The 23,824-nt window shown below is 43.5% G+C and overlaps 1 protein-coding gene across 1 annotated transcript in view; it reads right to left on the reverse strand.

The window, feature by feature from the left end:
- Nucleotides 1-23,824, reverse strand: part of SPATC1L (spermatogenesis and centriole associated 1 like) — a 90,376-nt gene that overhangs the window by 15,681 nt on the left and 50,871 nt on the right. The window contains exon 3 of the mRNA XM_069221550.1: nt 8,568-8,716. Within this exon, the coding sequence (XP_069077651.1) occupies nt 8,568-8,716 (149 nt within the window). The remainder of the gene's footprint in view (nt 1-8,567; nt 8,717-23,824) is intronic.

Raw genomic sequence — 23,824 nt, forward strand, 5'->3', positions numbered from 1 at the left:
TGTATTAACAAAGACGTGTTTTAAACTTTAAAAGCTGTATTTTTCCAGTAGAATGACTAATACACTTATCTCAAGGTTGCGTGCTAGGCAACTTTCATCCCCTTTGAAGCAAGGTCAGCTTCTGCAGGTGCAGACAATAAAGACACTGATGCAGAATTAATTGGCAACTTTGTTCCTACTTGTGTTCCAAAACTCCAAGGACACCTTATGCGTAGATGAGTATTAAGAGAAAAGACACTATTCATTGGTCAAAGAGAAATCACCCCATGAACCCTCCAATGGAAGAACCTGAAGAATTTTGAACTTTTCTTACTTAATCCCACCGGACGAAGAGAAGCCAGCCATTTTCTTTGATGCCATTTTGAAGCCAGATTCAAGAAGCCATTTTGATGACACTTTGATGCTTTTTCTCTATCCCAGAGTGAGAGAGACTTTAAAGAATTCTCACCCTAGAGACTTTAATTTTAGCTTTACTTTGCTTTGCCCATTCCATAACTTTTGTTTCCCCAGTTTTCCTTGCTGCTGCTGCAAGGAAAACTTGCCTTAAACTTTGCCCTTGAAGTTTGCCCCATGCTGATCGAACCGGTACCTGAAGGACGAAGACTTTCCTTGAATGCTGATTGTATTTGGTAATTATAAAAGGATAAAATTTATTATTCGTTTTATTTTCCTTCTTAGGTACCAACTGATTACATTTTGACAGAGCCTAAGCTAGAAGTTTTCTAAATTTATGTTGATTAAATTCATTTTCGCATGAAGCCCCACATGCCCATGCTAATCAGAGGTTAGTTGAGGTATTCATTTGATGCACCATGCTGAATTGAAATCTTGTTATGCTGACCAATGTATGTAATTAGTCAACTTCAGTTACTCTTATTAGTAATTTGCATTGCTATAGCCGAGTGCATTATAATCCAAGTTTTGCATAGATTGCGTTTCTTCCGTCGTTATGGACAGCTAGTAATGCTCGTATATGTGTATCATTTGATTTTGAGACTTACTTATATTGTGTTAGCCTTGTTAATATAGGGAAATAAACTCATTAACTTTTAATAAACAGGTGTGGTTATTCATGACTGAAAGGTCATGGTGTGTCTAATTACTGATTTTCTGTTTAACTAATTTGTTGATTGATTACTAATCGAGTATTGGTTATTGATTATAAATGATTATTGATTATTGATTTGAGGGATCCGACACTTCTTTGGATGAGGAGAACTCAACCCGGTCAAAAGGTTCACCGACCTCCGGCGTGTCCAAGTATAAGTAATTTATAAGGACTGGACGCGCTATCAAGGGCTAATGCATCTTGACTAAAGTGGGTTCATCCCTAACCGAAACACAGTGATGGACGTCAGAAGGCTAATCCGGGTATTCATCTGTCCCTTAACTGAACGCTTGGATGCAATTATATTGACTAGCAATTTCAAAAAAGCATGTGATTCCTTACATTGGGAGTATTTATACCAGGTTATGGATAACATGGGGCTAAGCATAGGGTGCACACAGAGGACACAACTGCTCTGTTTTACTCCCACTGCACATATCCGAACGGGAAGGATCACCTCATGTAAATACTTAGTAGGAATGGCAACTTGCCTGGGATGCCCATTGCCTCCTTTTTTGCCATATCCCAATGGAGCCTTTGGCAAGTACCATTAGGCAGGGCAGACATTTTCGAGGTCTGGAATTGCTGTATATGCAGATGACATGGCATTGTTTTTGAGGTGGGCTGAGTTCGATATATTGTGTGCCATGAACGTGTTAGAACAGTTTACAGAGAACTCAAGGTCGACAGCCAACTGGGGCAAGTCAAAGGTTTACACTGCACACTATGCTGAAATGGAAGTTAGAACACATGTGGTGCTCAATGGATTCAAATGAGAACCGATGATGGTAAAGTTTTTGAGAGCAGTATATACAGTTATGAGTCTGATCTAGAAATAATATTAGCATAGCAATGCAATCTACGTGGTGCTGAGTGAAATCTTGGTGGATATTTTCATTGCTTGTGGCCGAAACGATCACACTAGTGAAGATGGTGGTCCTACCATGCATGCCCTATCTGTGCGCATCCCTACCAAAATTCCCAAGAAAATTTTCAAAAGTGCCCAGAAAATGTTTCAAGAGACAGAGGGCCTGATTTTAACCTTGGCGGACGGCGGAGGCCGTCCGCCAAGGTTCCGCCGCCAAATGACCGCACCGCGGTCACAAGACCGCGGCGGCCATTCTAACATTTCCTCTGGGCCGGCGGGCGCTCTCCAAAAGAGCGCCTGCCGGCCCAGAGGAAATGCCCCTGCAACGAGGACGCCGGCTCAGAATTGAGCCGGCGTAGTTGCAGGGGTGCGACGGGTGCAGTTTGCACCCGTCGCGTATTTCAGTGTCTGCATGGCAGACACTGAAATACTTTGCGGGGCCCTCTTACGGGGGCCCCTGCCGTGCCCATGCCACTGGCATGGGCACGGCAGGGGCCCCCAGGGGCCCCGCGGCACCCCCTACTGCCATCCTGTTCATGGCGGGTTTCCCGCCATGAACAGGATGGCGGTAGGGGCTGTCAGAATCCTCATGGCGGCGGAGCGCGCTCCGCCGCCATGAAGGATTCCCCCGAGCAGCGGTAAGTCGGCGGGAGCCCGCCGACTTGCCGCTTCTGACCGCGGCTGAACCGCCGCGGTCAGAATGCTCGTGGGAGCACCGCCAGCCTGTTGGCGGTGCTCCCGTGGTCGGTGGCCCTGGCGGCCACCGGCCGCCAGGGTCAGAATGACCCCCAGAGTCACCATTGCTTAATGAAGCTTTATCCAAGTTGGGGCTCTCTGACATAGAGGGGCAATTGGCAACCTCAGATTTTTAATTATACTATCTGGGTGCTCAGATGCAGTGAGGCACCAGATGGAGAAATTTCAATATTGAACAGAGAGAGGGGCAGACCTTGGACTTCTCTTTAATGGGGATATTGCTACGTATATTGTTGACACCTACAGAGAAGGAGGAAACTGGCGGTATTTTGGTTGACACCTTCAAGTAGTACTGGAGAAGAGTAATACAGTGAAAGCGCACACAGCTGCCCTATGCTTCGGAACTCCCAAGGATGTCCATGCTAACCATTCCTTGTCAAGGGACATGGAAAATAATCTATAGCTGAATAGATAAGTGACTTGAAAACATCGGGGGACTGATTATGAATGGAGAATATGTGACCTCTGGAGAGCTACAAGATCTAAATGACATTCTTAGGGACCTCTCTTTTTTATGGATCCATTACAGCAGGTTCGCTCAAACTCTAGAGGGTGAGACATGCCAAACATCAAATACATCAAAGGTAACATAAAGTCATTATACTGTTATACTATGCATTTAGGGAGCACACAAAATGTACATTGAATCCTCTCAAGGAAAAAATATTTAATTGAAAAACTTTACTACAACATATTCACAGCACTGGTTAGGTTGGCCCTACCCAGAGTACAGAGTCCAAAACTGGGCATCAGATATATTGATAACTAAAAGAGCAAAAAGATGGCAAGCTGATGTCTTGGAAATGAATCAGTAAGGCTCGAGTCAAAAAGTGTGCTTTTTAACATCTACTGAGAGATACAATCCAGAAAGCCATGGAAAAGCATCTGTATCTCAACAACTTTGTGGCGATCAACTGGCGTTCTTCCAATCAAAAATAACATAAAACGATTGTGTGATTCGACTGAGCTTGCAGTGGGGAGCCATTGCCAGAGGCTCTGCACCTGCCTGGCATAAAAATAATTGCAGTAGCACCCACAGATGCCATCCACTGCCGTTTATGAAAGTGGGATGTGGTGAATCGCCCAAAGTATAAGCATGAGTTAGAGGCCTGCACCAAGTTCTGTCTGCTGCCAGATGTAAGAGGAACTGAAAAACAAGAGACCTCAGAGAGAAGTGGGTGCCATCTTTGGACCATTCAGTGCTATCTTATCACCTGAGGCAAAGCCTGTCAGGCAAAGCCAAGTTGGACTCAGGAACACACAGGCAGAATGATGGAGCAGTCCCCAGCCACTGGTGATAGGCAGCACCACTGAAGGCTGCCTCCTGTCCAGTGAGAGAAGAAGCTAGTTATTTGCTTTGAGGCTGTGGAAAAACGCAGTATAGGGACCCCCAGAGAGGAGGTGAGGTGGCACGGAGATAGGCCCAGCTGAACACATGCCACATGAGAAGCTTCTAGAGGGGTAACTCAAGCGACTGCGGTAGACCCCAAAGAGGTTTGCAGAGGACTGTGAGGGAGACGGCCAGTGAGGAAGTCAGTCGCCCCAGAGCAGCAGTGGAATAGATGTTATGTGCAGCCCATCAGGAAGAGTGAAGGGTGCTTAGGAGCTGGGAAGATTCTTGAAGTTGATCCGGGTGGCATGATCTGGGTACTCTATAGAGACAGAAGAAAGGACACAACTGGTGTGAAAGCTGGTATGGTGGGACAGGCACTATTTTGTCTCCACCAGTAAAGCTGGAGGTGGGGCTTGCTACCTTGGGCTGAGCAGTTTTGAAGACCTCTGAGAGCCCAGAGGGAGTGCAATAGTGGGCCTCAGAATGACAGGTTCTAAGAACAAGCTCAACTTTGGGCCAAGATCCAGGCCATGGAGAACTAAAACACTGAACTTCAAAGTAAACATTAGGACCTCGAAATTGCTCATTAAGTAACAATATTTGACCACCATGGGTGGTCAAAGGAAGCAAAATTCAATACGTCATACAAGATGTTCAACAAGCCATTGGCTAGCTCCCAGATATCCAACCAATCAGACTTAACCGCACACAAAGTTTATACATCCAACAAGACTGGAAGAAGTTCCCACCAAATATGCGGACAACAGTTCACTTTTTGTCAGGACAAAGAATTGATCAAGAGATGACTAAAGGAGAGAGACACAATCATTTTCAGAGGTCATAAACTCAAGCGCTTATAAGACCTCGCAGCAATTACCTTGAGAAAATATAGAGCCCCTCGACCAATAACTGATTTTCTCAGGGAACAGCAAATTCCTAATCAATGGACCGCAAAAGATGACAACCTAACTTCTGAGGATGTTCAAACAAATGAAGTGAAAGACGTCACTGGTAGGCTCATAACTACCCAGGGCTCATGGTGATACATTAGCACAAAAGACAAAAGGGGGTGCCTGATAGGATGCTGAGGTCAGCACGAACGACTAGAGTGCTAGCATGGCATGGGAAGCTTACCAACTCAAGAAATGACTACTTATAGTCCCACGTGATACATTTTTGGATATAAGTGCTTTGAGTCCATGCTCCAAACCACCCCCCCGCCCCACACACACCTCCCAAAAACCCAAAAGCAAGGGTCATGAAAGGATCGAGTGTATAGTAAGCATGTATCTTGGGAATAATTCAATAGACCCAGTTGGGCAGTTATTTTCTTTTTTTTTAAAGGGCAGTGGATGGAAACACCTCAGAGGCACAGAGAGAGGGCGCCCGGAGGGGATATCTTATTATACATGACGTCAAGGAGTAGATGAATCATGATTATCTTCTTATAGTGCTTTCAAGTTACTGTTAATTAATATAAGGGCCTGAATTCACCAAACAAATGTCAATAGGTGTGAAGTTACATAATTAGACACAACCCCAATATAGTTTTCCAACAAGGAACCCATTTGCTTCTACATAACTAATACTAAATGCAACATACACTCCCCAACCAATTTCGAGCCTCTGCAACCACAAGGCTCTGGCTGTGCCATTCTTGTAAAGAACAAGTTAAAGCGAGAAACATTAACGCTAGGAGAGATGGAGAGTGGTATTACTTTGGGCTCCAATATATAATATACAATAAACCTTATGTACTTCTTAACCTTTATGTCTCAAAATATATTATACAAGCACATGGGGGAACTAAGGAGCTATTTGATAGTGGTAAGTCATTTCAACCTGGTCTGGGAACCTGTCTTAGACAGAGACCCACACAAAGTTAAGCCGGCCATGTCAGGGAAATTCAAAAAGGAATGCCACATATGAGTCTAGTGGATGCCTGGAGTTTTCTCCATCCAGGGGAGAAAGACTATTCTTACTATTATCAAGCACACACCACATATTTACACATAGACTATCTACTTAGCTCTTATTTCATGATTCAATCCCTAACAAATATCACCATTTCTGACATCTCTATTTTGGACTATGCCAACCTGAAGCAGTCCTGGGAGGAGAGGCGAGACTGCCAGAAGAAAAGACATTGGAGACTACAGGGTGGAACCCTCTGAGATCACGTCCACAAGGCTCTGCTGCCTAAAGGGATAAGTGACTATTTTTAAACACATGACACCTTAGACATGTCCCCCAGTATGGCCAGGGAGGCCCTAAAGGCAACAGTAGGAGGCAAAGCCATCAGTATGAAATGATGGAGAGCAAAGTGGGCATGCTGGTAGTGAACATTTCACCTCTGACCTTCAGGCATTAGAAAACCTGGACAAACAAAACCCAACCAAAATACCCAACAGAACCTAGCAATTATCAGAAGCCAGCTCAGGATCCAGAGGGTTCCTTGAGCTGAGAAGCATTGCAGACAATGGAAGAATTATTCTACGAAACAGGAGAAAAGATGGGTATTCTGCTAGCAAAGAAATAATGCTTCTGAAGAGCAATAATGTACATTGCCAAGATTAAAAAAACTGGACGGGTCATGGGTGACTACAGAAAGTGACAAACAGGAAGCATTCAGAGACTTCTTTCAAAGCATCCACATGAAGGGGTTGAAGAGTGAGGACATAAAAAGGTATTTGGAGGCGTGTAGGTGGTAACCCCTCTCAGCTGAATTGAGAGGACCCCTTGAGAGGTCCATAGCGGTCTCTGAAATTCAAGAAACCCTAAAAACTTTAAAATCTAACAAAGCTCCAAGCACACATGGCATCCTAGTCTTCTCTTGCAAAAAAAGTTTTTTGCTTAGTTGAGTAAATCAACAGCTACTCTCTTTAGCACCTTAACTCATGCCAAGGGCCTGACCTATAAGATGTGTGAGGCTGATATTACTTTAATTCACATGCCTAGGAAGTACTCAAGCAAATGTGGCTCCTACAGGCCTAGAGGAATTTTAAATACTAATGCAAATATGTTTAGCGCACCAAAATCCACATGTTTGCGTAAATGCTGGCCATTTTCCCCACGATAATTAGCAGCAGATTTGACCTTCCCTTTTTTATCACAAAACTGAAGTTACCACAAATATCACAATTAACTGGGACGACCACAATGAGAGCCTCACACTCTGGCCTTGAGAGGTGCAGGCCTAGATCCATTGCTTTGTTACTGCACACCAGGCTGAGGGATGACTCCCAGAAATGTGAGGCTTTTATTTCCGAAATGAAGCAGTAGTCACAGGCATCAAACTGCAGCTCCCTTTAATTAGCAAAATCCTGACTGAGGTCAATCCTCCAAGATGGAATTGAGTCATCTCTGTACTATTGCTCCATGCCCAGAAACCTGGGCCCATATTTATACTTTTTGACGCAAAACTGCGCTAACGCAGTTTTGCGTCAAAATAATTAGCGCCGGCTAACGCCATTCTGAAGCGCCATGCGGGCGCCGTATTTAAGCAATGACATTAGCCGGCGTTAGCCGCCGGCGCTGCCTGGTGTGCGTTGAAAAAAATGACGTACACCAGGCAGCGCCGGCGTAGGGGGATATGGAGCTTGGGCGTGAAAAAATGGGGCAAGTCAGGCTGAGGCAAATTTTTCGCCTCAACCCGATTTGCGCCATTTTTTTCCACTCCCAACCCCCATAGAAATGACTCCTGTCTTAGCAAAGACAGGAGTCATGCCCCCTTGCCCAATGACCATGCCCAGGGGACTTCTGTCCCCTGGGCATGGTCATTGGGCATAGTGGCATGTAGGGGGGCACGAATCAGGCCCCCCTATGCCACAAAAAAATTATAAATAAAATACTTACCAGAACTTACCTTATTATCCCTGGGATGGGTCCCTCCAGCCTTGGGTGTCCTCCTGGGGTGGGCAAGGGTGACAGGGGGTGTCCCTGGGGACATGGGAGGTTCACCTCTGGGCTCCTTCCGAGCCCACAGGTCCCTTAACGCCTGCCTTTTACAGGCGCTAAAAAACGGCGCAAAAGCGGCCGTACGTCATTTTTTTTTACCCGCCCACTCCCGGGCGTGAATTTTGCCCGGGAGTGTAAATACGGCGCACATGCCGCGGAGTCACTTTTTTAGACGGGAACGCCTACCTTGCATATAATTAACGCAAAGTAGGTGTCCACGCTAAAAAAGGACGCAAACTCCATGGACTTTAGCGCTTGACGCGTCTAACGCCAAAGTATAAATATGGAGTTACTTTTGCATCGGAATTGCGTCCAAAAAAACGACGCAATTCCGGCGCAAACGGAGTATAAATATGCCCCCTGGAATCCTGGAATTTTTGTGCATTAATAGAGAGGACAAAATGCAATGACAGAGAGAGTCAAACTCATTCTGTGTAGGGATATAGAGTGCACTCAAGATCCTGTGCACAGAAGAAGTGACCCATAGTGACCCTGGAAGAGTTTTTGTTGCAAGAGCATGTCCCTCTCGCAGACTTCTGTCTCACCTGTATTATTTTGTCAGTGATGTTGGACACAGTGAATCCGTAGAGTCTTGTAGACCCCGGAAATACATGGAACAGAATCCTCCGGTCCAGCTGGAAAGCAATTTCTCCAATCACACGCCCTTCCTTGCCCCCTTGGGATCCTCTGAGATCTGTAAGAGCAGAGATCATGAGAGTGAGTGTGCCTGTTCCCCCAAAAGGAGCCCCATTCTAACTAGATATTGATATTGTTAAAGTAAAACATTGGCAGACCCCTGACATTAATAACCTTAGCTATCCAAAACACATGTTTTTAAAACTACTTCTTTAAATGGAAACTTAGGAAACTGAAATAAAAAGGTCAGTTATGATTCTGTTGAATAGAGTAAGAAAACAGATGAGAACAATTCCCTGGGATCATCTACGCACTACAATTAAAACAATTCATTCCAGATGCAATCTCTAAGCAGAACCTGTGTGTAGGCTCAATCTTATCAGGATGTATACAAAGAAGCCTAACTGGCGGAGCCTCAATGTTGGCAGATAGATCACTGCGGACAAGCTTGGGAGAAGGCTGAAAACTGAACATACACAGCAGCCACAGTGATGGAGCATACACCGCCAACATTTATGTCTACATACCATGAGGAGTATAAGACAGAGGGTGTTCTAAGACACCACTGTGAGATAAATGATTAAAGGGTGGTAGAGCCCTGTCATGGATTCTGAAGCTAAAATGGAACTAGGACCTACTATTTCCAAGAAGACTTCCCAAAGAGGAGACAAAGAAGGCACATGAGCTGAAGGATTCCACAAAAAGCAAGTGTGTTCATTGAATACACACAACAGCATTTTAAATTAATTGGAGGCATCTTGTCAAATATTTCGGACCCCCCTAAATGTCGGTGTAAGCTAGCCTTGCAACCACCATCAGCAAGACCACCAGTCTCCACCTGGAATGATCCAAAAGGAGAGGATTTTCTGTATCAGCTTGAGGTGAAATGGCAAGCGCTGCCCACTACCTTCACTTGTGATAAAAAGCAGAGGTTTGAATCGATATAAAGCTTAGTTTCTTCGTAACTGGAACATTTGAATGAGCATTAAGTGCATGGAGTTCACCCACATTATGGAGTTCCAGGGTTATGCCCTGCTACCAATATCCAACATCTTGAGAAATCAGAAAAAATAGTTAGGACTAAGGAGGCAGAAGTGAGAGGGATTCTAGGAGAGTTGTAGGCGAAAGAAGGAAACAGCTAGAGGGGTGGGGGTGATGGTGAAACTGAGGTAGATGGAGTTGAGAAAAAGCTTGAGAGAGAAATTAAATGAAAACTTACAGGAGTTGAAGTGAGTAAAACTGGACTACAGAAGAGAGGATGATCAAGGTACAGATTAAGGCAAGCATGTGGAAGATTGAAAATCTAATATTGTTGCTAGATGTGAGAAGAGGATAGACGTCATGATGGCAGTGAACAGAAAACTAGAAGAGATGGAGTTCAAATAAATTGTGATTGCAAAAAGCCGGAGCCATCACTATGTGCTAACTTTGATAGGCATTTATCTTTACCATGACCATGTCAATGATTAGCTTCACCAATCATAAGAATGAATTGCATGCCTCCCCATAATACTTAGTCTGGCCTTGCCTTAAAAGCATAATCCATATATTATTATACAAAGGGGCCTTTGATTACTCATTTGTAAGCAGCTCTGGAATTCACTAAAAAGTTACTTCCTACCTGCATCCTTGGGAAGAGCATATCTGCATGTAAATGTAGATATCTAGTTAGCTACAACTGTTTGTAAGCCCTTTCAGCATCCACACATGGCACTCTTCCTATATTAAAAGTGTATTCATCTGATTCTACAACTATCCATATGGCATCTTACCTGTATCTCTCCCTCTTATTATCCTTTGTGCTCCTAAGTTGAACCTAAACACTCACCAAGAAAACCCTTTTTCAGCCGTCTTGTCAAAGACCATTCATGCACTAACATTTGCTCATAAAGGAATACCCTTGATTTTATAATCATATCTGCCTCACTTTCCTTCTAGTATCTACCGATTCCTTTCCGATCATGCTCTTATGCACATGACCATAATAGTCCCCTTTCTATAACGCCACCCCAAAAGCCTCAAATGTCTAAAATGCAAGGGAAGATTCCATCCTTACTTACTTGAACCCAACTCGCCATGATCTGTCTCTCCTCCTAGAATTCACCTGCCATGACTTGCTCCTTGAAATTCTCTGCTGTTTGACTCCCGCTGCCTTTTCTGCATCTTCACCCCTCCTGTCTCTCACCCCAAGTCTTGGATCAGCACAACCATTTATCCATTGAAAACACACACATTCACACATCTCCACATACAGAGAAATTCATGATAACGTGAACCTTCTGAGGACCACAAACAGGCCATGAATGAGTTCATGCCTGCTCATAGCACCACTAAATATGCCTATTTTATTGACTTAAGGCTCCCACTAAAACCTATCACCAATGTCTATGTGACAACATCAACTCTCTGCTAGCACCCACTATCATCACCTCAACTCACAGTAGTTTCAATGCCACCCACATTTGCTATTTATTTTACCTCTAAAATCATCTTCATCATCTCGTCTCATTAGGCTGCCCCTCATACCCTTCTTTCTTTTGCTCTGTCTCACTTATCATCTTCGCCCGCAGTTAACATATCCTAAACCCTACTTCATACTTTGCTCTGTAGCCTTCTCTCTCTACGATTGGTGACATAAGCTTCTACTTTAGTTTGTCATGTGACTGTTATATGGATGGCACACACATCTATTTCTCCTTCCCCATATTCACCTCTGAACTCTAGGACTGAATATTGTATTGTTTGTCTGCCATTTGGCACTGGTTGGCTTTCCACTCTCATACTAAATTATTCTATTGCTAAGATTCCCCAATTTCTAACTTCCTCTACTCAAACCATCCAACTGCTTGCCATTCTGTTCCCCCAGATACTATGCCTCCAATCCTCTCTGCCAGAAATCACTACTTTCGTTTTGATTCTAACGTCATGGGAGTCGTTCATCTCCATGTTTGCCACCTAAGCCAGACATTGGCTTCTCGACATGAGAAAGATTCACACTCACCTCACATCCCAGATGGCCAGTTACTCCTTAGCGCTCTGGTAATAAGTAAACAGGATTACGGTAATGGTCCCCTACTGAGCCTCCTGATTTACACTTGCTCCCGGCTGGTTAGGATGACCAGTTTTGCCACAACTCTACAGAAACACTCTCTCCTCTCTTCGACACTAAGCTGGAAGACTGTAAGCGATATAGTACAACTTAATAAACCAGAGTATAACTACTCTGGTGTAGGAAAGTACCATCTTGCCTGGCATGTTACCCCCATTGTTACTTGTATGTATGTTTGTTTTTGCCTGTGTCACTGGGATCCTGCTAGCCAGGACCCCAGTGCTCATAAAGTATGCCCTGTATGTGTTCCCTGTGTGGTGCCTAACTGTATCACTGAGGCTCTCCTAACCAGAACCTCAGTGTTTATGCTCTCTCTGCTTTTAAAATTGTCACTGCAGGCTAGTGACTAATTTTACCAATTCTGATTAGCACACTGGAACATCCTTATAATTCCCTAGTATATGGTACTGAGGTACCCAGGGTACTGGGGTTCCAGGATATCCCTATAGGCTGCAGCATTTCTTTTGCCACCCATAGGGAGCTCAGACAATTCTTACACAGGACTGCCGCTGCAGCCTGAGTGAAATAACGTCCACGTTATTTCACAGACATTTTACACTGCACTTAAGTAGCTTATAAGTCACCTATATGTCTAACCCTCACTTAGTGAAGGTTAGGTGCAAAGTTACTTAGTGTGAGGGCACCCTGGCACTAGCCAAGGTGTCTCCACATTGTTCATGGCAATTTCCCTGGACTTTGTGAGTGCGGGGACACCATTACACATGTGCACTATATATAGGTCAATACCTATATGTAGCGTCACCATGGTAACTCCGAACATGGCCATGTATTAACCAACACCAGAATGAGGTTACACAAAGGAAAGCTCATAAACTCAAACGAGATGAAATTGACTATAAAAATGGTAGAGTATTCACCTTTTCCCAAAAATACGACCACTTAATCAAAAGAGGGGAACAAATACGAACAGAGGAGACGGGCTCACAATCTTCACTTAGTGTCACTTCAGTGAGTAGTAATGAATCAACTACTAGTAGTAACATAACAAGACAAGATTTAACATTGCAACATGGAACCCCTTCTTTTTTAGCAGAGGTTAAGAGGATCAGAAAGGGACATTAGGAGATAAACCGACAGAAAGAAATACCTGTAAAACAAGGAGGGGCAGGAGAGGAGGGAAGCTTAGAAACAAGAAAAGGGATGCAGACCAGATCACAAAACAAGTAGTCTCAGAAAATGTGACCAAGAATATGATCAGCGTCAAGAATTTATCAGATTTACCACTAACACCCCACAATTTTTCACTTTTGAGCAAAGGCATAGGGTTTTGCCCTGATAATGTTGGTGACTTTCAAAAAACGAAAATAGATTTTTATAAGTTTATTAGGCGCCTCAAAATCAAGAAACATTTTTCCACTCAGACTGAGACTAGAACTGGGGACATGCTTCAGGACATAAATAAAGATTATCATCCTCTCTCAATTCAAGATGTACATGACACTGCAACACTTTTATCAATTACAGACTATGAACAGAATCCCACTACAGTCCTACAGATACTTACTGAACTGGATATTCCTGTAGAGACATTGGGTAGTGGTCTGAGGTCGAAATCCAAGTGGACACCTAATCCTGCCAGTGACAATTGTATTGACACCTTTTACAAATTAGTTTGGCAGGATTTGAATGCTTCTGAAATAAAAAATAGAAAATGGCGCCGTTCCTTTTCTAGCAATTTGAATTTTGAAGAAGGTAGGGCTTTGACACATCTACAAACACACAAGGATATAACTATCAAGGAGGCTGACAAAGGGGGAAATATAGTAATTATGAATACGAAAGACTATGATCAAGAAATATATGGTCAATTAGCAGGTGACACTTGCTATGAAAAAATAGCTTCAGATCCCATATCAGCTCTAACCAATGAAATCAACAAATTCCTTAGGATGTGTTTTGATGAACACTTAATTAATGAGGATGAATACACTTACCTACGTGTCTTTAGACCAAGACACCCACTTTACCAAAGATTCACAAAAATCCACATCGTCCCCAAGGTAGACCGATAGTGTCAGGGATGGGTGGTCCCACTGAGAGAATCTCTGAATATGTGGATATTCTTTTTACAAACCTATATGATAAATCTTCCTTCATACATTAAGGACACCAAACAACCCTGGATGTGACTTCCCTCTACACTAGCATCAGACATACCTTAGGACTACAGGCTGTACGTCATTTTCTTAATAACAGATCAGCTAGCCTATATAACCACACCATGATGCTGCTAAAGATGATTGACATTATTTTGAACAATAACTTCTTCCTATTGAAAAAAGAATGGTTTTGTCAGAAACGTGGAGTTGCTATGGGATCCAGATTTTCACCAGCTTACGCCAACCGCTTCATGGGTTATTTTGAATATAACGTGATCTGGAGTTCGAAAGGGAACACATGGAACATGGACATATTATTTTGGGGGTCGCTACATTGATGACTGTATCATGATCTGGACGGGGGACATACCCAAACTGAACAGTTTTATAGAATACCTTAACTCTAATGACCTCAACATTGCTTTTACTTGGGAGCACAATAATAAGAGTATTCCCTTTCTTGATGTTGAATTATTCATCCACAATAACAAGATCGAAAGCAGTCTCTATAGAAAAAGCACGGCATGCAATGCAATACTACATGCAACAAGCTCACATCCCAGGCATCAGATTGATGCGATTCCGTTTGGTGAAATGGTCCGAGCTAGACGCAACTGTAGCTTGGACACTGATTTCTTTGAATGCATCAATGATATGGAGCACAGATTTAAGCAACAGGGATACAAACCATGTATTCTTAAGCAAGCCCATAATAGGATTTTAAACATTTCAAGAAGTGACACTCTCAAACAAAAATCTAGAACATTTAATAGTAACATTCGTTGTGTAGCTGACTATTCACAAGCCACCTCAATACTACGCAAATGTATGACAAGGCATTGGCCGATATTACGAGCGGATACAACTCTAAGAAGTTTTATTTCAGATACTCCAATTCTTACATTCCGTCATGGCAGAACTCTTAAGAATACACTATGTCCTAGTTACCCTAGTAAACAACACCACGAAGATTGGCTCACTAGCCGCAATAAGGGATTCTATAAATGTGGGCAATGTGGAATGTGTAGATGGGCAAGAACGGGGATCTCTACCTTTCATAATCAGATTGGTGATCAATTTCCCATCATCTCTCACATTACATGTAACAGCAATTACGTAATTTACATGATCATTTGCAAGTGCAGCAAATACTATGTAGGCAGCACTATCAGATCCCTCAAAATAAGAATGAGCGAACACTATCGAGCAGTGAGATAAAATGACAGTCGGTATCCTGTGGCAATACACATCAATCAATGCCCGGCCCAGGGCCTAACCAAAAGCTTTGAATTTTATGGGTTTGAGAATATATCCAAAGACCCACGAGGAGGGAATAGAAAATTACACCTTAGAAGACATGAATGTACTTGGATCCTCAAATTAAGAGCACTGGAGGAAGGTCTTAACACAAATTATGAAATGGAGTACTTCCTAGGTGATTAATTTTACCATCATAATAACGTATAATTTGTACACTGTATGTCCAAATATGAACTTAATCATTACTGTCAAACTCTATCAACATAGTATACAACACTACCTAATATGGAAGAATGAGCCCAGTTTAATTCTGGTGCTAAGATGGTGAACTGTGTTCAAATGTGAAGTGTTACTATTATTACAGTATTTACATTACATATGAATTCACACTTTCTTGGTAAGTATCACCAATCTTTGATGATCACGTGAAACAAATAATTAGGACGATGACTACTTAGGATTACTTGGCTGATTACACTTTGTTTTTACTATTTTGTATCATCTCTTATTCTTGGGACCCTTCGAACAAATTACTTCTAAGTTACATTATTCTCCTCATCGATTAAAAGAAGGACCAAATAAACATACTGCCCGTCATGCCGAAGAATTTTATACACACTCCTGAGACCTTACTCTGTGTCGTGTGACACCTTATTCGGTGTCTTTCTATCAATTTTGTAAGCGCCTAAGGCTGTTCGCATTAATTAATGCATAGCAATTTCAAGATGGCGCCCATTTTTTCTTTTAACACTCTGTCCTTTTTCTGTTTCGGGCCAGCCAATGATTCTCATCCTCGATTAAAAGAAGGACCAAACAAACATACTGCCCGTCATGCCGAAGAATTTTATACACATTCCTGAGACCTTACTCTGTGTCGTGTAAGACCTTATTCGGTGTCTTTCTATCAATTTTTGTAAGCACCTAAGATTATTCGCATTAGATAATGCTTAGCAAATTCATCCACCCAGTTGGACACTGTCTTTTAGTTGTGTCTTTCACACTCCAAGATGGCACCCACTTTTTCTTTCAACACTCTGTCCTTTTTCTATTTCGGACCAGCCGATGATTCTCATCATCGAATAAAAGAAGGACCAAACAAACATACTGCCCGTCATGCCGAGGAGTTTCACACACACTCCTGAGACCTTACTCTGTGTCTCTTTTATACCTTATACCTCTAGGTAAGTGACATTAATGTTAACTTATGTATTTTGCACTTTATTTTGAGGGGGCTGAGTCTGGTTGCTAACTTAGAAGCAACATATGATTATAATCTTTGTTACATCAGTTTTGGATGAGACGGAGGGCTTACATGTCCTTTTTCTCTACATACACGCCAGCTTAATTATCGGGGCGCAAGACACAACGCCCCCAACACCAGAATTTACCCAAAAGAACTGTTTTGTTTATAGGTACGTGACCTTTTACTTTTAGATTTATGCCATATTGCTTATGCTTGTCACTACTTCCTTAGTATAGCGATCTTCTCTTCTATATCGCACAGTAAAAGATTTTGGATCCATACGTGCTGACTTATGAGTACTCCCTCACAAAGACTCGGGGATAATAGTGTTTTGCCCCCGTCACGTGATTCCCACTACTCTTTCTCTATTGGTACGTGATAGTCCTTTTGTTAGTTCCTTTTAAATTCAGCTTACTCATTATCTTCCTCCTAATGACTTACAATCATTTTATTTCAGATCGTACATTATCTTGAAGAGTTTTACTTGATTAGGATAAGCCATCTATTCATGTTAACACCTTACTTATATTTTGGTACGTTTTCCTTAATTCAGACACACTTGCGAATGCTTAATTTAGCACACTCACTCACCAATTTCCTAGGTGTTATGACGCCTTTCTGTTTCCTTTTTTCCTAATGACACCCTGTCATCAAGAGTATATTTCTCAACCTTAGTTTCCGTTTCCCATCGCCACATATCTAGTGGGAGTCTTTATTCCTATTTCTAATTCTCAATTTCTACTTCGTTTCACGTGCACATCAAACTTTTGATGATATTTATAATAATAACAAGTTTATCACTTGTGGTAAACTGTAATCACAGTTTTTTCTCTGTGGCTCCGTTTGGTAATGTCACTTGATGATTTTAGACACTCATGTGGTACTGGTGAAGGACTTGGCCACGATTTTAGTGCCAGGTATTAATTTTCCATAATCATGTATAACTACAGATTATGACCAAGCTCATTATTATGTTTCTTACAGCCCTGAGGAAGTCAATGAGATTAATTTCTCGGAGACGAAACAGGTGTTGGCTGTTGGATGTTATTGTGATGACCACATATGGAATCTTTCTGATGTGATGAACATGTATGAAAACCTTGCACAAGAATAAAGACACTGAACTTTAACTCTGTTTGGATTATATATAGATTTTCCGAAGACCAAGAACCTAACTGTACAGACTCTTATCTTATTTCATACGAGTGCCCTGGCCTTTTGAATCATGTCCATGTAACATGTCTAGGATCATGGAATTGTCCCCCCAATACCGTTCTGGTATTGGGGGGACAATTCCATGCATCCCCGGGGCTCCAGCATAGAGCCCGGGTACTGCCAAACTAACTTTCCAGGGTTTTCTCTGCAGCTACCGCTGCTGCCAACCCTCAGACAGGTTTCTGCCCCCCTGGGGCCTGGGCAGCCCAGTCCCAGGAAGGCAGAACAAAGGATTTCCTCTGAGAGAGGGTGTCACATCCTCTCCCTTTGGAAATAGGTGTGAAGGGCCTGAGAGGAGTAGCCTCTCCTGGCCTCTGGAAATGCTTTGAAGGGCACAGATGGTGCCCTCCTTGCATAAGCCAGTCTACACCGGTTCAGGGATCCCCCCAACCCTGCTCTGGCGCGAAACTAGACAAAGGAAAGGGGAGTGACCACTCTCCTGACCAGCACTTCCCAATGGGAGGTGCCCAGAGCTCCTCCAGTGTGTCCCAGACCTCTGCCATCTTGGATACAGAGGTGTGAGGGCACAATGGACACCTCTGAGTGGCCAGTGCCAGCAGGTGACGTCAGAGACCCCTCCTGATAGGTGCTTACCTTTCTCTGTAGCCAATCCTCCTCTGATGGCTATTTAGGGGCTCTCCTGTGGGTATCTCATCAGATAACGAATGCAAGAGCTCACCAGAGTTCCTCTGCACTTCCCTCTTCGACTTCTGCCAAGGATCGACCGCTGACTGCTCCAGGATGCCTGCAAAACCGCAACAAAGTAGCAAGAAGACTACCAGCAACATTGTAGCGCCTCATCCTGTCGCCTTTCTCGACTGTTTCCTGGTGGTGTATGCTCTGAGGGCTGTCTGCCTTCACCCTGCACTGGAAGCCAAGAAGAAATCTCCCGTGGGTCGATGGAATCTTCCCCCTGCTATCGGAGGCACCAAACTTCAGCATCACCGGTCCTCTGGGTCGGCTCTCATCTTGACGAGCGTGGGTCGTGGAACACAGGAGCTGGATCCAAGTATCCCCGACAGTCCAGTGGCCCTTCGGTCCAAATTTGGTGGAGGTAAGTCCTTGCCTCCCCACGCCAGACAGTAATCCTGTGTACTGTGTGAACTGCAACTGCTAGGGCTTTTGTGCACTTTTGCTAGACTTCCTGCGTGCACAGCCTAGTCTAGGTCCCCAGCACTCCGTCCTGCATTGCCCGACTCGTTGAGATGGACTCCGACTTTGTGGGACCCCCTTTTGTTGTGCTGAGTCAACCGTCGTGCTCAGATCTTCTGAATGCTTCAGCGGGTGCTGCCTGCTTCTGCGTGGGTTCTCCATGTTGCTGAGCACCCCCTCGGTCTCCTCCTCCAAGGGGCGACCTCCTGGTCCTTCCTGGGCCCTGGCAGCACCCAATACCTTCAACCGCGACTCTTGCAGCTAGCAAGGCTTGTTTGCGGTCTTTCTGCTTTGAAACAACTCTGCATCCTCCAGCACGCTGTGGGACATCTTCTGACCAAAGGAACAGTTCCTGGCACCTTCCGTTGTTGCAGAATCTTCAGCTTCTTCCACCCAGAGGCAGCCCTTCTGCACCTTCATCTGGGGTTTAGTGGGCTCCTGCCCCCCCCGGACACTTGCGTGACTCTTGGACTTGGTCCCCTTCCTTTACAGGTCCTCAGGTCCAGGAATCCATCTTCAGTGCTTTGCAGTCAGTTGTTGTCTTTGCAGAATCCCCTATCTCGACTTCACTGTCTTTCTGGGGTAGTAGGGTAACTTTACTCCTACTTTTCAGGGTCTTGGGGTGGGGTATCTTAGACACCCTTAGTGTTTTCTTACACTCCCAGGGACCCTCTGCACACTACACTCGTACTGGGGTCCATTTGTGGTTCGCATTCCACTTTTGGAGGATATTGTTTGTGTTGCCCCTAGGCCTATTGTCTCCTATTGCATTCTATTGTGTTCTACAGTGTTTGCACTACTTTTCTAACTGTTTACTTACCTGATTTTGGTTTGTGTGTATATTTTGTGTATTTTACTTACCTCCTAAGGGAGTATATCCTCTGAGATACTTTTGGCATATTGCCACTAAAATAAAGTACCTTTATTTTTAGTAACTCTGAGTATTGGGTTTCTTATGATATAGTGCTATATGATATAAGTGGTATAGTAGGAGCTTTGCATGTCTCCTAGTTCAGCCTAAGATGCTCTGCTATAGCTACCTCTTTCAGCCTAAGCTGCTAGAACACTTCTAATCTACTAATAAGGGATAACTGGACCTGGCACAAGGAGTAAGAACCACAAGGTACCCACTATAAGCCAGGCCAGCCTCCTACATCTGGTTTATAATGACATTCACAATACCTCCTCATCCTACCTCTCTGAAAACCTGACCCTACATACTGATCCTAAGAGCTGCCAGCTGCACTTACCCAACCACAATCTCCTCACAGTCCTTAATACACTTTGCACTTTGCCCCATTTCAGATCCTTCTTTTGACTCCGTTCACTCACTGGAACCCACAACCAGGTACACTTAGGGCCATTCTTTCAATTCCTGCAACCTGTGCTGCTCTGAAAGTCCTTCTTCTTATTATTCAAGAATAACTTGGCTGACAACCCTCCCATTAAATCCCATCAGACAAGCAGCATCCGGTCACCTGTATGACAGCCTACCCAACTCCATCCCTATGGTAACTACTCACCATTCCTCAAAATACTCCTAAATACATCTTTGGGGGAGGGGCCTGCAAGTTCCCAAGATGTCTGCTCTCTTCTTGGGCTCACGTTCTGGGTTCTATAGCCTGATGTTTTGGTGCAATAGGGATAGGAAATAGGAGAGCTTGCAGGTCAAGTTCTGTCAGCGGTGTGATACCTGAGCATTCATTTGCTGAGCTTCCCAGGCCACACCCTGGCAGCCTTGTGGTGAAGAACCTGAAGGTCAATAGTGTTGAACCAACGCAGGGCCTCTAATATTTGTTTAGCTGTGTGAGGCTGCAGAGTATACCAGAAGTAGCCCGTAGTGTAACTTGCACTGCGAGAAGTGTTTTCTGCCACCTATAGCATAGTGGGTGAAGAAGCTGGTGGGAAGACAGCACCACCGGCAGGGGAGTTTCCACACCACATGCAATTCAGTGATCATGGGTGACAAGGCTAAAGTACCTAGTCACTCTGAGCATCCAACTGGGATGCCCACTGGGAGTTTGTGGCCAAAGAATTGGCCATGTTTGACTCTGAAAGATTTAGAGGAAAAGATGGACTGGAAAGGAGAGTTCTTCTAGCCACAGCACGCAGGTAGGAGTTATTGCTGAGGACCACCATGATGAGGAGTAGGAAGAAAACATTACTCTATTCCATTAGCACCCTACACTGCAACATCAGCTAAAGAGGGGTATCAGCTAGTCCATGGTTTTGGTTGTGATGGTCAAGATCGAGGGCCCCAGGTGGTGTTTAGCAGTCCTTTTGGAAGACCCGGCTTATGACACTGAAGCACTACAAAGTAGCTGTATCCACATGAAGAAATCTAAGCACTTAGTGGCACGCAGATGGATGACTAGGTAGAACAGCTAGACAACTTGATGAGAGGAGCCTAGTTTTGGGTTCTGGGCGTTCTTCCGAGATTCTCACGGATCTCTGGTAGGATAGAAATGTTTAAAAAGCCTGTGAGCAATATCTCTGGTCTGAGAGAGAAGATAGATTGCCCGCAAATACTGTACCTTTACAGACACCCTATGGAGAAGTCGAAAGCCAGGTCTGGGGTGGAAGGACGGTTATGGCAATCATGGACTAGAGAAAAGTGATGTTGACAGAGGAAATCTACAAAAGTATTTTGTGGAGGAGAGTGAACTGTGTTTTTTTCCAAGTCCGAGCCCTGCGATGCTGACGGGAGAGGGCCCTAAAAAGGTGTGGGCATGCTGGATGTCAAGACTGTGCTCACCTTCCCCCTAAAGTTAAATTGGAGCACCAGGGCACGAAATAAGCTTATTCCCGTGAGGAGGAAAGATCTTTATGAATAACGCGAGGGGAGCATATGCCTGAGAAGTCACTAATCGCTCCCTCTTGGGGCTATGCTTGTCTCTGTTAATGTGGGGTAATTAGGGGACCCTCTTGCTCCTGAGTTGCAGGTGGGAGCCCTTTATGTAGGGGTGTTTAATAGACGTGACGCGAGGTAGCTCCTGCAGATCTTGCAATTTGTGTATGATCATTCTTTTTATGATTTTTGCCTTGTTTCCCTAACATTTCCATTTGAGTCAAGCTAGACCACTAAGTTTTCTTTTTGCTGATATTGCCACTTATAGGACACCTCAAAAGGATCACCTTCATTTTGTTGAGATATTGGAGATTTACCATGTGGTTGACAATTGTGTATAGTATTTTACTCATAAATGCTTGCCAGTTAAATAGATCTGAAATTCAATGCATCCAACTAAACTATCTCATTTATCCTCCCTAGCGTCATGTGTAATAATGTAGCATTTCTGTACAAAATGCTGGTATCTGCTTTTGCAAATAAATACATATCAATAAATATAAATATAAGTGTAAGACATTTGAGTGTTTGCACAATGGCTTCTGTCGCCTTCAAATAGGTGTAAACCCTTTCATCTGCATTACAGGGACTCTTCCTATTTACGCCTCAAGGTGTAAATGCAAACCAGAGGATCATTCACACAGGGGCATTTGCTCACCAATAGACGACAGCAGAAGGCCATTCTAGTATTCATAGAGGGGTCTCTGCACACCTGAACCCAAGTGTAAGGCACATAAACATTGAGGGGGGTCTCTCAAACAGTGCAAACTTTAATTCCTTTGTTATTTTAGAAGACTGCATATGTAATTTCCTTGGGGAGGGTGGATAGAATATGGTCCCAATTTATAATGCAAGACAAGAAACCAAAGAGAGCTCTCTCTCAGCTGCAACAGCCGTTAAGCAAAGAGCGTAGGCACTTCTATGCTTAAAGTTTTATTTTTGGGCCAGTTTTTCAATAAGACTTTTGCAATTTCTTGGCCTCTCTTTAAAAACCTGGCTTCTTGAGGATCTCTATTGCGACAGCCCCAGCATTCTTTGAACATTTCTATTTTAAAAGAACAATATTCAAGACCCTGCAGGTATACGTGCGAGTCTGGAATGCCATACCTAAAAAATGACATATTCCTAGAGTTAACAAATATAGGGGGTTATTACAACTTTGGAGGAGGTGTTAATCCGTCCCAAAAGTGACAGTAAAGTGATGGATATACCACCAGCCGTATTACGAGTCCATTATATCCTATGGAACTCGTAATACGGCTGGTGGTATATCCGTCACATTTGGGACGGATTAACACCTCCTCCAAAGTTGTAATAACCCCCATACTTATTTGTGGCATAATCCATGCTTCCCCAGCTTTTCTTCGGATGGGGAGGCCATATCTGGTCTCATACAAAAGTGCAGACATCAAAGTATTCGGAGATAATTCTCTACTTCAGTTAAATACATTGGCATCAATCTATTGAAACAGATTAGGGATATTTTAAATACTTACAGACAATGGAGTATTTCAAAGGTCAAGTGATCAACTTGAACCCACTTACTTTCCTATAATATTTGTTGTCTTCTAGACATAAGGACACTATCAGCGAACTCCTAGCTCTGTTTGGAGAAGTAACCTAATAATATTCTAAAACTCGCAGACAGGGGCGCATCTTTAGGGGGAAGGGTTTGGGGTGGTACACCCCCCTAATAAATTTATTTTCTGATAAATAGTTGAGTACAAGCGCTTTCAGTCTGTTATTGTGAGATGTCAGTCAGACTTCAGCAGGAATATGTACATACACAGACAAAAAAAACACCCTTTCACTCTCTGTTTTGAAAGTCCTCAAAAATGTGGGTTATTTTACAGACTATTTTGTTTGTTTTCTCTCTCACTACTCCTACCAAACTGCATTCCTCTCCCTTTCCATCCCCCTTAGGGCCCTCTCATGCACCCTGCTTGTCCTGTAATGTATTTAACATTATATGCCAGCCTGATTGTCAGAATATCTGAAGCTCAGATCCTCTCTCTGACTGACCAAATAACGCCCCTGCACATAGACCCATGGTCCTGGAAGCCCCCAAACCAGTTTTACCCAGGAAAGTGCAGCACAGCATAAGTTTAACTCGTAGCTTCTAAACGTTTCTCGGCTTAAAATTCATCATTATAAATATAAATGTATTACACGCCGGACATACTGCGTAAATGATGATATTGGGAAGACTCAAAACGCCT

Source organism: Pleurodeles waltl, chromosome 3_1 (genome assembly GCF_031143425.1).
Source record: "Pleurodeles waltl isolate 20211129_DDA chromosome 3_1, aPleWal1.hap1.20221129, whole genome shotgun sequence".
Classification (NCBI taxonomy): domain Eukaryota; kingdom Metazoa; phylum Chordata; class Amphibia; order Caudata; family Salamandridae; genus Pleurodeles; species Pleurodeles waltl.